The 15,929-nt window shown below is 44.9% G+C and overlaps 2 protein-coding genes across 2 annotated transcripts in view; both read right to left on the minus strand.

Annotated features, from left to right (window-relative positions):
* Positions 1 to 1,322, minus strand: part of LOC147333269 (syntaxin-1B) — a 48,316-nt gene extending 46,994 nt beyond the window's left edge. Inside the window, exon 1 of the mRNA XM_086290355.1 lies at positions 855 to 1,322. Coding sequence (XP_086146481.1) covers positions 855 to 884 — 30 coding nt within the window. The 5' untranslated portion in view covers positions 885 to 1,322. The remainder of the gene's footprint in view (positions 1 to 854) is intronic.
* A 5,752-nt stretch (positions 1,323 to 7,074) lies between these two features.
* On the minus strand, positions 7,075 to 15,368 carry prf1.3 (perforin 1.3). Its single transcript, XM_086290350.1, has 7 exons — positions 14,537 to 15,368; positions 14,404 to 14,445; positions 12,541 to 12,633; positions 11,319 to 11,455; positions 10,681 to 11,179; positions 9,621 to 9,991; positions 7,075 to 9,340 (listed from the first exon to the last, which is right to left on the minus strand). Exons 1-7 carry the CDS (start codon positions 14,768 to 14,770, stop codon positions 9,094 to 9,096), a joined length of 1,623 nt encoding a protein of 540 aa, XP_086146476.1. The 5' UTR covers positions 14,771 to 15,368; the 3' UTR covers positions 7,075 to 9,093.
* Between the last annotated feature and the right edge of the window lie 561 nt (positions 15,369 to 15,929).

Raw genomic sequence — 15,929 nt, forward strand, 5'->3', positions numbered from 1 at the left:
GATCACGTATTATTGATCAGGCTCCTCCCAGAAACACAGGGAGGTGGAGGAGAAAGATGGAGGTGAAGAAACCGCAACAAATGAGGATTCATTCATAAAAACATCCCAGGGTCGATCAATAATCGGTGACACGCGCTGATGGCGGAAATGATGCGTGTACGAATGTGCGCGTGCAGCTGTGCTCCGCCTCACGCGAACCCGGCTGAACCCAAGGCGGCGGGAGGCGCGTGGAGGTGCTGCAGAGTTTGACTCGCTGATGTGACATCCCCCCCTCCCCTCCCTCCCACCACCACCCAGCATCAGCTGTTCGCTCGCGGCGGCCGCATAAACGCCGCATCTCTCCGCATTCCGCACGCGCGTCAAAGCCGCACAGGACCGTGACCCCCCCCCGATCCCTCCCGTCGGGGAGGAGGCGCGCGCAGCTCCTGGATGCGGCCTGGAAAAAAAAAATCTCTGCATTTTGGACCCCCCCCTTCCCCCCATCAGGTCACACAGGCACGCGCGGCCTGAATGCGCGCGGATGGGCGCGTGTTGAAGCCGTTTTCCCATCATGCACGGGGGGGGGCTCTGCGGCGGCCTTTGATGTTAGCGCCACAAAACCCCAAAAAACAGCAGAAATAAAAAAAGCGGGAAAGTGTCCGGCCGCAGCCGTGACCTCCACTCACGCACGCGCACGGGGCACGCGCTCAAGCCGACAGTAACGGCCCGTCCTCGCGCTCTGTATTCACAGCATGAAGCTCCGCAGAGCCACAGACCCCCTCCCCCTCCCCCCGCTCCTCCGGAGGCCGCAGGAGGAGGATGTGCGAACATGATGGAGGCCGACAGGGAAGAGGAGACGGAGGAGGAGAGCTTACGCTTCGCAGTTCCGCCGTGCGGTCCTTCATCGTGTCGCCGCGCCGCTGCTACAAACGGAGAATCGTCCCTGGTCCAGGGGGGAGGGGGGGAGGCTTCCGGCTCCGCGTCGTTCGTCGTTTTCTCCGCTGCGAGGTCCTCGCGGTCCTCCTGCTGCTGCTCCTCTCGGCTCTTCTTCACGGAGGCAGAGATGGAGGGAGGAACGCGTCTCCGCCTTCTGCTTCTGCTCCTCGGGCTCGCTGTCCGCGCCTCCTTCTTCCTCCCGCGTCCTTCTTCTTATTCGGTTTTTTTTTTTTAATGTCCGCCGCTCTGGCTCGGCTGGCCCCCCCGTCGGTCCGCGGCTTTCTCTTCTTCCTCCTCGGTGTGGTCGCAGTGTGGCCCCGCAGCGCGCAAAGCAGCAGCCCGGCAGGAAAACCGAGCGAGAGAGAGAGGGGGAGGAGGCACGGGGGAGGTGGTACTGATGCTGCAGAAAAGAGAGAGGAGGGAGGGAGGGAGGAGAGGGGTGGGGGCGATGCGGAGGGAATGGAGAGACTGGGCGCAGGCGCAGTTCCCTCCCCGCCCTCCCTACCTGCTCCCCCTCCTCCCCCGTCCGCAGCAGAGGCAGGGAGGAGGGGAGGGAGGAGGTGTGCTTGAATTCAGGTGAATCAGGTTCAAGAAGGGGGGGTCATACATGTAAATCACAGCAGGGTAAGAGAGCACAGGAACGTTCCTGTTGGATCATCACGTGTTCATTAACACATGAACGAACATCCACATGCAAACAGTTCATTAAACTTTGGTGAAGATTTCACACATTATTAACAATTCAAATGAGACACACTCACCAGCCGCTTTGTTAACTTTTCACCTGCTCATTAACCCAAACAGCCAATCACATTTAAGCTTGTATGGTGAAGACAAGCCGCGCGCTGAGCATCCGATAAGAAGGAAACAGGAAGTCAAATAAGTACGTTTTACAAGGAAGGTCTGCAAAAGAGCATCTCTGAGCGCACAGCTCCACTGTCACAGATCTCAGCTTTGGGATGTGGAGGGACAGCCGATTCCCATCATGGATGAGGCGGTCATGTGATGATATCATGATGATGTCAACATGGAGGAACGTTTCCAGCAGCCTGTTGAATCTGATGCGTGAAAGACAAAGGTGTACCTAATAAAGTGTCCAGTGTGTGTTCAGTGCAATATGAGGTCTGAGCGTGGAGATGTGAGCTTTCAGGGGGGCGTGATAAACGAGTCCTCGGTCTCCTAAATGGAGTTTTAATGGTGGAGATGGATCTGGATCTCCGACGGGCTGGCTCAGCGCCCGGGAGAAGCACCACCAGCCCCCACCCACCTCCATTACCACACTCCTTTCACCCCCTCCTCATCCTCACTTGTCAAATCGTTATTTAAATGTTCGGTGCTCGACGGGAAAAAGGAGCTCTTTGTGTGATCGGAGAGGAGGAGGAGGGAGGTCTGTTTGACATGATGGTAAAAGGACTCTGGTGTCATCACAGATTCACCTTGCCGTCTCGCCCACCCCGCAGGTGAACAGTGTGACCCATTATCGAATCAGCCTGACCTCAGTAACACTGCTGATCAGTTTCTGGGCTCAGTCACTCATGTCGGGTCACAGTGAATGAAAATAAAAGTCATCTGTACAAATCATTGGAAGATTACCCAGGATACGCTCACTGATGGGTGACTGCAGGCAATGAGGGTGTCGTTCCACAGCGAGCCCTCACTCGCCACAGCCTCAAAGCACCGAGGCGGCATCGGCCAGAATATTCACATCCATGCTTCAAAATTTGACTTGAAGTGAGGTGACATCACAGCGGCATAGCTGGACTGGCCATCGGGCATACTGGGCAAATGCTATGATAGTGAACTTTATTTTACTCATAAGGTTAGTTAGTAGAGTTGCCAACCGTCCCCTAAAAAACGGAATTGTCTCGTATTTCATTCAGAGAAAATATTACGCGTTTCGTATTGAGGTGAAAAGGAACAGTTTGTCCCGGACTTCAGCTACAATGAAAAAGACACAAAGCTGGAGTTATTCTGTCTTTGCTGCACAGCTGCCTCTTCTTCTCTCATCCTCCCCCCTCCCTCTCCTGTTTCTACTTCAATCATGAAACTGATCAATGATCAGCTGATCGGCTTTTCTCTCTTGTTTGTTTATCGCCCACTTTGTGCCAGAAACAGGAAACCAGCGGATGTCGCGCTAAACAACAGCAGCACGTTTAAGCTTGATCAGCTGTTGTTAGAATGTATTTAATATTAATTTCTAGTATCAGCTGATGTTTGCTGGAGCCACAGCTGTAAAGCTGCTGGTCATGATGTTGGTTTGGATATGTGGTGAGAGGGAAACATGAAGATGAAACCAGGAGATGTCCTTACTGGATCATCAGAGCTGTGATGGAGAAACAGGTTTACCTTTTAGGTGACATGGATGAGTTGAAGTTATGAACTGTTTCTGAGAGACAAATAACACCAGGATCCTTTTCTAAGCAGCTGACAGCTGGTAACTGTGCAGGGGCGGGTCTAGCAAAGTGCTGCCAGGGGGGCATGTAGGGCATTAACAGGGAGAGGGGGGCACAAAGAAATACTTTCTTATTCTCATTTAAACTGCTTTTAACAAATAATTATCTGAATCTTTTATCTGATGTACAACGTATAGAAATCATACATATACCAACAAGACAGTACATCACTGTCACAACAGCGTTTGTTTTCATTCAAAGGCTTTTCCTGTAATACCTGGGGGGCCGGTCTCTAATCAAAATGCCTGGGCCGATTTTCTGTCCCAGTCCAGCCCTGCACAGCGGCCAGCGGGACACTGGTGTGGCTCGGCCATCGCCAAATCCCTCGCTGTGGCTGCTGATGTCTCCAGATTTCTGAAGCAGACAGTTTGCGGTTTGCTTCCTCTACCTTGAGCCTTTGTTGGAAAATTATTTCAAAATAAAAGCTGATCAGAATGTTTGAATGCTTTTAAAGGTTCTTCTTCCCCTCAGTAGCTTTTCCTTCTCACTGTGTCTTTTATTATTATTTTTATTCTTTATCATTGTTACTTCTTTTATACTAACCATATATTTAATTGTTAGATTGCTTTTACGTCAGCTGTGTTTAAATGTGCTACAGAAATGATCTGAGCTCACCGACTCCTTCATGAACTTTGCTGGTCGTCCAGCTTTCATTTGGATTTAAAGCTGTTTTGTTGCTTCTCTTAAAATTTTACATCTTTTGATATTTTAATCTTGTGACAAAGTGGATGAGCAGCTGCAATGCTCTCCATTTGTCCCATATGTGTTTACCTTTTATTTGCACATTATACACATTATTCTGTTTCTATGTATTTGCTATGATTTGCTATTTGTCATGTAACATTGCTGCACTCACTATCCCGGGTTTGTTTGCGGAAGCGTTCTGTTGCCGGCAAATTAAACATTCGGCAAATTAAGGTAAATACTCAGTTACACGCTTCTTTATATTTTATTGTGTTACAGATTAAGTCATTTGTTCATACTTTGTTCTGTCTTCTCAGTCTTCACGTGGGTCAGGTGTGGGGAAACGCCTGCTTAGCATTTCCTCATTTTAAAGTCCTGATGATGTCACACATGACATCAGCAGGTCAAACCAAGTGGAGATGCTTCCTTTTGTTTGTGTCCAGGTCTGAAGGGATTTGTTGAATCTTTTTCTTTTCATTAATACTGCCATTTAGTTGTGTAAACGTGAATATTAGAAGTGTGAGGTTTTGTGTCTTTTTTAATCATCTGTGTAGAGTTTTAGATCCCTCAGTGTGAGTGAGGGGTACTGGCTGGAAATTGATGGCCCTATTTAAAGCCAGTCTCTACCAGACTCAGATGAGAGAGGAGAGGTGAGCTGTGTTAACAGAGCCATGGTCTGTTGAGTTTTGTTAATTAAGTTACTTTGGGGGGAAGTTTTGTTAAGTTGCACATTAAATTGAGTTCACTGTAAATAAATTGCTCACCTCTGGAAACCTGAAATGTCTGCTAGTCTGCTTTCCTACCACCTTCCTTGACGTTCGAGTCTGACTACTTCACAAATCTACTTCTGAACTTTTTCAGTAACCACTGTCCAAAGTGGAGTTTGTATATTTTAAAAGCATGAACAAAAGAAAAAGGATGAAAAATATAAAAAGTGAGGGAGGAGCTGCATTAAATGTGGTTTTCAGGGAAATCTGTGAAACAATAGTAGAAAAGCAGTGATGCGAACCCTGCAGCCCATTCAGAATGTATTAAATCAAGACTACGACAACTTCTAACCTGAGGATGTCCTTCTCTACCTCTGAAGCAGGCCTTCCTCATCCTCCCAGCTGCCTCTTGAGCCTTCAGATATCTACAGTTTTAATAATGCCCTGTAACTGTAAACATCTGAAACAGGGTCATTGCTGTGAGGCAGGAGAGGGCATGCAGACGTGTTCTAACGACGAAGATCTCAGACGTCTGACGTACGTTCACTCGCACCACCGTTAAATGTAAACGAGGGTCTCTGAACCTCCTGACTCAGTCGGCCAGAGGTCAACGCTGTGAGTCAGAGCTGAGTCACGAGTCCATGCCGCTCTGACCAATCAGAGCACAGAGAGACGGAGCTGGAGGGCCTTACAGAGCTGATGGTAAAAACCAGCTGGGGTCTTCTAAAAGATAACCGAACATTTGGAGGTCTGCCAGTTTAAAGTCTTTTAAAATGAATCGAGCTTCTCAGACGCATGATACTCAATCTGTCCATGTTAGCATGCATGCAACTGCTAGCTAACATTAGCTGAGGGTTGGATTTGAACCTCCAAATCAAAGAACTCCTTCACGAATCAAATGTTCACAAAAATCAAATCTGATGGTCTTTGTTTGAGAAAACTGTCTTTGTTCTGGCTAATGTTGGCTAACAGAGTACTTAATACCCAAGATAGCAGCTAGCTGGCTAATACTGTCTCTGTGTGAAGCTACATCAGTGTTAGCGTTTGTCTTCATTTTTCAGGGGTTGCTTCCCCAGAAAGGAAAACGACTCTGAAAGTTTACTTTGTCTTTATAATCGAGATTAAAATCTGAGCACTTAATAAATCTTAGATCATCTTTGCTGATGAAACACTGACACTGGAGTCACACTGATTCATACCTGTTTTGATCATAATTGATTGATCATCTATTAACTGTTGAACCAGTGATGGCAATGAGGCTGAAAAGACGATAATATACATTTGACCGTGCAGGTCAACTGTATATGCAGGCCTCCATGCAGGTCTGGTGTTTATGACGGAGGTTTGTCTCTGTCATCACTGTGGAGGGGTTTTGGTCCACTCGTCCATGCTGCGTTGCTTCAGCTTATTCAGCTTTGCAGCATTCGTGTACGCACAGCCTCTCGCCAGGTTGCATGCAGTTCATGGACCTCTGTCTTGCTGATGACCCAGTTTTCTCCAAGTTCTCTCAGTGACTGCAAGACGCCCAAACCCTGATCCCTCCACCGCCGTGCTGACAGCTATTGTGAGGTGTTTGGTTTCCTCCAAACGTGGTGCTGTGCATTATAAACAAACAGCTCCACTTTGGTCTCATTTCTTCTTCCTTCAGGTGCAGCTCTGCAAAGTGAAGCCGTAATTTTTTTTTTTGCTTTCTCCTGCAACCCAAACAGTCCATCCTCGTTCAGCCTTAGTCTAATTGTGCTGTCATGAACTTTAACCTGCTAACTGTAGAGTCTGGTTTTGGGGTTTTCTGCACACTTAGGAAGATTGTGGAATTGTGTTTACACACCTGAATGTTCCAGACCTTCAAAATGCCAAAAACTTCAGCTTTTACAGAGACGATCACACTGATGGTGATCAGTTAATCAATGCAGTTGATTAGCAGCACCTGGCTGCTGCTCATCCTCTTAATTCTTGTGGAAGCAGTAAGGATGGACGCTTTCACAGGACTGCGCAGGCAGTCAGCAGGTCCCTCGGGTCAGGAGAGGTGGGGCCGGTTATTCTCAGTTTCTGTTTCATTTTGCAGTTTTCTCTGGTCTGAGTTTCAGCTCTGTAAATAAGCGACTCACCTGGCAGAGTCACCTCACCTGCCTGACTTCCCTTCACTGATATTTGACTAAGACTACATAAAGCAAGTCGCCTTACATGGTTTTAAATTAATACGTAACACAGTTTCACAATGAAATGCAGAAATTTCCTTCAGCAACACTGGAAATGATGAGTCAGAAACCAGAATTCAAACAGGATTAATCTGCTTGGAAATTTAATACGAGCTCAGCAAAAACAAATAAATGTCCTGCTCAAGGTCAAATATCAGGACTTACAGAAGACTAAAATAGTTAAAAATGGCAGCCAACAGAAAAAAGCAGAAATAAAGTTTCTCCTAATCTGTAGTTCTGATGCTTATCAGATAAAGACGGACTGAAAGCTTCCGTCAGCACTGGGAAGTCTGAGGGATCTTCCAGGAAGGGGGACGCTACTTTCCAGACATCTGATTGGCCAGTGGGTATAGGTTTTGTTCCTGCAGGTCTCTAATCTCAAGCATAACCGACAAACAGACTTCTAAATTCATAACATGACAGGTTGGTGTAATTTCAGCTGATCAGTTATTGTCATTTATTGGTGACGTACTACACTGTCATTGCAAACATGTTGGATTTGTGTTTGTTCCTGTTCTGCTGAGGAGTCTTCAGCAGTGAGTAAGCGACAGTTTACCGCAGCCTGTGTGTCACACTGTCAGCAGTGTGTGTTCGGACTGTTTAACAGTCAGGACTGCTGACAGCGGCTGAAATATTCACCATTTCATTACATCTGTCATCACTGTTTGAGCTCTGTGAGCTTTAAAGTGGAGTTAACACTCTGTAAAATACTCCATCCTGTACTTCTGTCAGTCATTCAGAGGATAAAAAACTTTCTGCACATTTAGAAGGTTTTACTTATGCAGCTGATTCATAAAACCAATTACAACCAAAGGAAATCCACCAAATATCAGCCTGAAGCTCCAACCGTGGGAAGCTTCCCAGCAAACATGGTAGGAACAGCGATGGTATCGTCCCAGTAAAAACTGGTCTCTGTATCACTGCGAGAACCGAAGCACAGATGAATGATTGTGATCAGAACCTGTTTTTATATTTGAACCACACTTTGAGGCCATTAAGCTTACCTTACATCTAAATTCTATCCTACTTGTTGCCATGGTAAACTGACCATGTCTGGACTGTCACAGGTCAAAGGTTATTTGATGTCCAGCAGATGGTGAAATTCCTTCTTTGTCATCAGCACATTTTTCATTTTGGAACCTTTTTCAACCCTGACTGGACAGCAAGAGAAGCTGGGCAGCTGTTCATCGATGTGTTTGCTGGGTTGTATCGATGAAGCTCATTTGGATTTGAAGTTTTGTTGGTGTTCGGGTCATTTTACAACAACCTGCTGGTGAGTTTCCATGATGTGAGCTCATTCTGCTTTGGAGACTTTTGAGAAGTTTAACATCTGGATGCTACGCAGAGGAATAGCTGAAGATTCCCAAACAGCAAACGTTTTGAAGTTCAGTAACCATCAGCTGATCTTTTCTCTGTGTCTGATGTTGGTTCCAAAAGGAAAACTGGGCAGATGTTGAAGATGTTACGTCCTGGACATCTTAGTTGAATGTCCACCTTGAACATAGCTTGATGTCCTTCAGGAATGTTGCTATAGGTTTTTCTCGAGTGCCTTCTGGACATCCTTCTCTGCCTTCGGATTCTGATCTGATATCTTTATTTAATGTCTGCTGAATGTCCTTCTTGGACTTTCTAACAACAGGAAATCTGTGTTAAGTTGTTGTTTTTTAATTTAAACCTTCTTGATTGAGAGAATTGAGCAAAATTCCAAACTTTGGGGATGTTTGTCCCCCCACTGATCTGACAGACTACACACTGCTTAGGTCATATAACAGGTTTCATATCAATGATATCGGGGACAGAGGATGATTCCTGTGACAGTCCAGATATGTTAAATTCACCATACAAATGAGACATTTTACTCATACATCACCATAACTGGTTTCAGTCTTTTCCTCTGGTGATACTGGTCTGCCTGAGATGGCTTTTTGTGGCCAAATTACTCATCAATCAAATTGTATTGGGTTTAAAGAGACAGAAACATGCATTTTATTTCTACATTACAATGAACAAATCAAAGGTTTTGTCCCATCTGTGGGTTGGTGTTGGCGACCGGTATTGAGATAACATCAACATTTCATGCTTGCTTGGATTTTCTTAAATTATTTTGTAATCCATGCACTGCTTTTTCCTCCAGTTTCAGTAACCCTGGTGGTTCTTTGCATATCCCATCACGTCCTGGTAGGTAGGCGAGGGGATGTAGCGCTCGCACAGCGACCCCTCCAGGCTGGGACCGCACACGACAGACAGGCGGACCAGCACTGAGCCGTGCTTCAGCTTGAACTTCTTGTTGATGTTTCGACCCATCGTGGGGATGACAGACACTTTCCCCAGCAGGTCATCGTCCCAGATGCTGTCCCGATCCCAAACCTCGAAAACAACGGGTCTGTGGAGGAAACACAGAAGCACTACATCAGAGATCACCTGATTCTACTTGTGCTTCTCTAAGCTACTGTTTAGGAAATCTTTTATTTTGGTTCTTGAATACCTCACGCTCTTTTTGATTTGGACATTTTAACATGCACATCTATGAGGACTGACTCACTGCTGGAACCTCAAGTGAATGCTAGAGAAACTGCAGGTTTTGGTTTACAGCCCAAAGAGTGGCTGTAAGTCTCAGATCTTGCAGAAACTGAAATTGATTAGTAATAATTAGTGTTGCTCACTTTCGTTCTTTGAGGTTGATGCTTCCAAAAGTAAAGAGGTAGTTCCACTGGGGGAAGTTGTTGTTCCAGATCACTGGCGTCGTGCCTCCTTGGTTGTTGTAGAAAACTTTAACATATCCGTCTGTCTTGCTGAAATAGTCGCCCCACAGTGCCTCAGCTCGGACCACCGTCACGTTCATCTGAGCTACACCTGCCGCGGCAGGACAGCAATGGGAGTCAACCATTCGATGACCTTGACACTGGCACGCGCAGTTCTGCTTCCGGTGGCCAATCTTGCAGTCGACGGGGCAGTGGAGCGGCTTGGCGCTTGTGAGAATGTAGTCACTGATGGCGTCTCGCAGGCTGGCCTTTAGGATGGGATTGTCTCTTATCTAACAAAGAGAATAGAGCTTTTAAATAATCTGGTTGAGGCTGAAAGTAACAGATTAAGAGTAAAACCAAAAGACTGAATGAGGCTCAGACTGATGCTAAAAGGCAGCTAAACTGATGCAAGTTATATTTGGTTAAAAAAAACAACGATGCTCTTAAGTTTCTACTTGATATCTTTAAACTGTACACGTGTCTGTATGCAGACAGAACAAATGTGACCTGAATATTGTGACAGTTTGTGTAAACATTGCTTTGGCCTTTAAAATGTGAGCAGAATATAATGCTTGGGGATTTAACTAGCTATTAAAATCTGTTATTAAAACTATAACCATATTTGTATAAATCGCACATGAAAAATGTAAGCATTAAAAAAACGCCACTTTAATAAGAAAAACTCAAGAGTTGGTTGGGCTTTTCTTCACATGATGCATAGATATATTTTAGAGCAGCAGCACCCTCCAGTTGCTGAAGTAGTTGTGAACATGGCATAAGGAGGAGGTTAGGGTGGAGAGATGGGTCACCCAAACAAACTTTCATTTTTAATTCACAGTCAGCAGTCAGATTTCTTTTAACCGTGACTTTTATGACTCAAACTGCCATGGTTACCCAAACCCTAACCAAAACCATCTGAAGACATTTAAAGGGAAATAATAACTTTATCAGCTCAGTTTACCCTTCATTTGTTCCTCACCAATAAGTGCAGAGGGCTGATCTGGTAGGAAACCACTCCTGGGACACTCTTCAGAGACGCAAGCCATTTCTTATACCCCTCAGACCCTCTGGGATTGAACAGGATGTCCGTTATACCCCCATCTCCGCCCAGCACCTGGGTCTTCCTGTCGGAGAAGGCCGTACTGAAGGTTGAAGCGGTTTTAAGGCTCTTGCTCTTCCGGCGGCAGAACTCACTGGAGGCGTGAACAGGGATGCCCTTAATGGTTGCGCTGGCTTCGGCAGACAGACAGGTGCTGACAGCCTGGATTGACAGTCCAGACATGGAGGTTTGGCAGGTCCGGATTGCGGTCATGGAGTGAACCCGACCCCCGAGTTGAACTCTGCGGATAAAGTGGGTCCCGTAGATGGAGATAAACTGATGGAAGGCGGAGGTGTTTTTGTGATCATAGGTGGAGGGAAGGTTCTTCAGGGAGACCTCAAACTCTTTGCTCAGTGGGGGACGGGAGTGAAGACGGAAGCTGACGGTAAAGAAGGTAAGGGTTGACTGAGGCATGCAAGAATACAGCCACACAGGAGCACAGAGGAGGGACACCTTTTCAGGACCGACACAAGCAGTCACCTGGATAGGTGACGTCAGGACGAGAGAATCAAACTCACGTGTAGTATTTGCATTTGAATTCGTGGCTAGTGAAGCTAAACTTATCACTCCGGCTGCGAGACTCTGCAAACGTTGATGACATGGAGTGAGATCCTCCGATGGCGACACCAGCAATTCCCTTAATGCCGAGGCCCACCTGAGAAGAGGTATACCAGAAACATGAGACATGGTACTCAGAGAGTGTTGCAATCAACATCAACAAGAGAATTTAGCATAAGCAAGGATCGTGTTTAACTTCCAGGGAAGAGCAAAGCGAAGAGTTTGATGTGGTCCCTTTGATCTGATTTACGTGTTGATTCTATGTTTTATTTCAAAATCATAGTCCAATATTTCTGTTAACCATGACCGCAGTGCTGGACTGAGACCATCAGAATTTACTGAGCTCAGAGATCACGTGAGCGGTAGACTCGGAGTTTGTATTCCAGGACAAAGTGAGTGTATTTTGTTCAAAAATGGACCAATATCTATTTCCTAAAGCTTGTCTTACACCATTACCCCCCCCCCCCCCCACCACCATAGAATAGATTAAAATTAAAGTGCTCAGTTTGTGATTAATTTGAAAGCTGTTGAAAAAATTAAACTGAGCATTTTGTTAAGAGATTGATGCTGACACAAGTGTTTTATTATAACATAAAAATATAATACTAATAAAAAAAGTGTTGCAGCTCTCTCTTTATTATTATTAATCGCCTAATTCAGTCAGTCAACTGTATGGTTTCCCTGTCAACCGATACAACCAATGTAAAACTAGGAAATCAGTAATTATCATAATAATCTTTATTTCATTTAAAAGTTAAATATATGCCAAACGTTAACACAAGTGTCCATAAAACACTTAAAATTAAAAAATAATTAAGGACTGCTGAAAATATGAGAGAGTGTTATTAAAAAGTTTTGGGATTATATATTATTTTGAATTTGGAAACTTAAACGTTTACAGGATTATAATTTTCTTAAACAGTGTGAATTAGGATGACTGGGACATGAAGTTGAAGCAGCATTTCATCTGATTAATGTAAATCAAATTACTTTAGGGTGGGGTAAATATTCATAGGTGTGTTATCAGTGTTATGTCCTGTCCACCCTGTTACCTGTGGGGTTTTCCCCCAGGCTCAGGTCGCCCCCTGCTGGACATCAATAGAATGGAAGCTTAATGGGCTTCTGTCCATCTTTTATATGCAGTTTGTGTGTGTTATTTGCTGAAGTCAGAAACTCTTCAACCTTCCAGCTGACTCCCAGCGATGAACTCCTCTCCTTCATCACTGACTGGCTGGACTCAAAGAGCTTGCTGCTGAGGCTGTGCTCGCACTGCACCTGAGGACAGAGAGCACGCTGGGTGATGCTGTTCACATCGACATAAACACCATGTTTACTCTTCAAAGAGGAGAAAAGGGGGTTGGCTAGAACTTCTGTTATGTTATAACTTCTTCAAGTTAGAGAGACAAGTGACTGTAAAGTGGAAACAGCTTGCAGGACAGAAACAACTGGATTACACTGCTAACACATCTGTACAGACACATGCTAACACAAAGCTAGCAAAGAAAACACAGTGAACATAAGAATAAATGCATGCAGACCCGAGCACAGCAGCCAGAGCCTGAAGGTCAACAGGTAACAAAGGCAGTGATGATCAGCCTGCAGCTTCTGTTTCTACCTGTTTAAGTGTTCACTGTAAAATCACCATGGCAACCTCTTTGAAGTCTCTTTGGGCTGATGTTCATCTTTGCTTTGTGCTTTCAGCTTTGAGCTCATATGTAAAAACTAAAAGAAAGCTTGTACACGTGTCCTCATTAGCATTGGGATTTGTGTTGGTCTGCGGGGCAACAGAAGCTGCTGGTTGGCAATTGTTGATTAGCTCCCACGGAGACGCCGAAGGAACTGAACAAGGTGGCCATGGATTTAGGATTCAGTGGGGCAGGAAGGATGCTTAACAGGGTCAGGACCTTTCATGTACTCCATGGTGAGGATGTTGAAAGATTATAAAGAATGACTTCATCAGTGATGTACTGAAATGGTTGATGACACGGGGTGGCGATGAAGATGGTGTCAGTTGTGTCATCACCTGTAAAGGTCAAACTGAGGCTGGTGATGATTTTAGCACTGTGTGTCCAGTAAGAACTCCAGCAGGCAAAGCAGAAACAGCTGGAGAAAGAAAAGAAACACTCAGCAACCTGCACTTTGTGAAACTCCGTGGCCACGGAATATGAACCACCTCCAAGGAACTTGGTAAGGCACAGGGAAGAATCAGATCTTACTCTGAGCACATCCCAAGGACATCAGCAGACGCTGAACCAAAGTCGAGACAATAGTGATGTTTTACACGTGCTTCACATCAGCTCCCTGACAACGTTTAGTGCAGCCACAAGCCGAGGAGGAAGCATCTGAAGGCATTTTCAAAACGTTACGATTTGAACGGCGTTCCGATGTCTGATGAGAATCTTCTGGGGCATTTGCGTATGGAGGCCAAAGCCAGCAGAGGTGACTGTTTGTACTTTGAGAAGCAGTTCCTGCATATGGATCCTGAACGTGGTTATGATGTGGCAAACGATTATTGCATTACTTTGGTAAGGAGCTCCGGAGTGCTGCTGGCTGGACAGAAAGACCTTTGCTGCCGTCAGTGCTTAAGATGAAGAACCCGAATTTCTGCAGAAGTTGACACCAAATGCAATAAGAGCAGAAATGTGAAAGCTGAGGAAATAAGAATATTTAGAGACATTAACCTAAACTTTGTTTGGTTTTATTGCTTTCATTTAAACATCTATCGATTTAGAAAATAGTTAAGAATGAAATCTGTAAGATTACAACAACAAAAAGGAAGTGTCATCAGACTCTGTGTTGTGTCATATTTTTGTGTTAGCACATGTCGTACATTTTAATTACTTTTTTAACCCTGTTGGAATTATTGTGCGAATTATTTTGAAATATTTAAAACAAAGTTTAAAGAATGAAGTCAGTCATGCAAGCGCATGTTGACAGTGCGAGAATGACATCAAATAGATGTGAATATTATTTTTTCTTTCAAGAAGTCAGTTTTAATAGTTCACATAAGCTGTCTGCATAAATAAAACGTGTGAATGTGCTGACCTTGATGCGCCAGTCGAGCACTGAAACGGGCAGCTTCTGGATCTGTGGGAGGAGGACAGCATTTCTCTGTGAGTGAGCAGAAACAGCAGCGGCACGACTGAAACTGCTGAAAGAGCTTTGGGAGGGGAGGCACCTGGTTGAGGAGGCGGTTGTGGCACACGGTGCAGTTCCCCTGAGCACCCCCCACCATGTAGTCCTTCACGTTGACCACAAGGGCCCCGCTGGTCTGCAGCTTCACCACATCGAAACCCTCGCCGACCAGATTGTGACCCGGCACGAAGGGGACCTTCTGACACTCGGTGAACGAGCTGGTCTGACACCCCAGACAGAGAGGGAGGAAGACGAGGAGGAGGAAGGAGGACAGCATCGCAGCTGGGAGGAAGAAGAAAGTCAATCGCTTACATGTTTCAGATCAGCAAGCACATTTCAACATTAGACAAAGACAACCCGGGCTGGACGGGTCGATCATAATTCATGCTGCAGAATAATTCCAAGTCAACAGGAACCCGGAACACTTAAGGTCAGAGGTCGTCATTCCACAATAAAAAAAGAGAATGCCAGCCCACATGAAGGGTTTGGCCTAGAAGACTGAGATGCTTCGTGTTGGAAAACCCTCCAAGAGTGGGCTAAAAATCCCCCACAGTGACGTGAAAAACTCACTGAAGGAATAACTGACTGCAGCCGCTGCTGCCGCGGGGGGAACAGCCATCGGGGTTGGGGGGCAGTTTGCACACAGGGCAGGTAGGTTTGATATGTTTGTTCCCTTAATGAATGAAATCGTCTTTTAAAACTGCATTTTGTGTTTACTTTGTTATCATTGTTCAATATTACGATGAGTTTGAAGATGTGAAACATAAAAGTGTGAAAAACATACGAAAAATAGGAAATCGAGACTTTCTCACACCATCGTTTCTGCGTGTGTGATCAGCTACGTGTGCAGATGACACACATATATAATCATTTATTCTATGAGAGCAGGATATGACATCACGTAAAACACGATTCAGATACAAAATCAGCAATTTCATTGATCTCTGACATCTGTGTCGATCTATATATAAATAGATCGTATATATATGTGAATGAAATCATTTTATATTTCAGAATTTACATTTTTCATGAGAAAATATTAAAAAAATAATGTTTCTATTTGTTTTAAATGTAAAGTTTTAAACAACATTTAAACATTTTATTTGAATTCATTTTTGTATTTCTGTCTATATCCTGTGTTTTCTGTCACATAAAAGCCAATTTGACATTTTATAACTTTGACATATACGATGCAGATTTTTTAAAAGAAAACAAGTAAAACTAATTCTGTGTTTTTTAGATATTTAAAGTTACATTAGCGTTAAAAACATAAGAAATGAGAAAGGCGGCTGACCTGCTGATGATGGCGATCAGTGAAGTCTGCTGTGCGAGGAGCAGCGTTTAAACCCAGACGTGGCTGCGTGATCACACCTCCACACAGTGAAGAAAGTGTCGCACTTCTTCAGTGTTTGACGTGTTCGACAAAATATCCGTTT

The sequence above is a fragment of the Aulonocara sp. 'chitande type north' Nkhata Bay genome, linkage group LG4 (genome assembly GCF_057382095.1).
Source record: "Aulonocara sp. 'chitande type north' Nkhata Bay isolate Kocher_YH1m ecotype deep benthic linkage group LG4, A_spYH_male_GT1.1, whole genome shotgun sequence".
Lineage (NCBI taxonomy): Eukaryota > Metazoa > Chordata > Actinopteri > Cichliformes > Cichlidae > Aulonocara > Aulonocara sp. 'chitande type north' Nkhata Bay.

Excerpts from the sequence above, each read along its gene's own strand:
- prf1.3 (XM_086290350.1), bottom strand. The coding sequence starts at position 14,770 with ATGCTGTCCTCCTTCCTCCTCCTCGTCTTCCTCCCTCTCTGTCTGGGG. Across the intron at positions 11,180-11,318 it reads TTCAAATGCAAATACTACAC|CTTCCGTCTTCACTCCCGTC; the intron begins GTGAGTTTGATT and ends CTTTACCGTCAG. Across the intron at positions 9,992-10,680 it reads TCAGCCCTCTGCACTTATTG|ATAAGAGACAATCCCATCCT; the intron begins GTGAGGAACAAA and ends TCTCTTTGTTAG.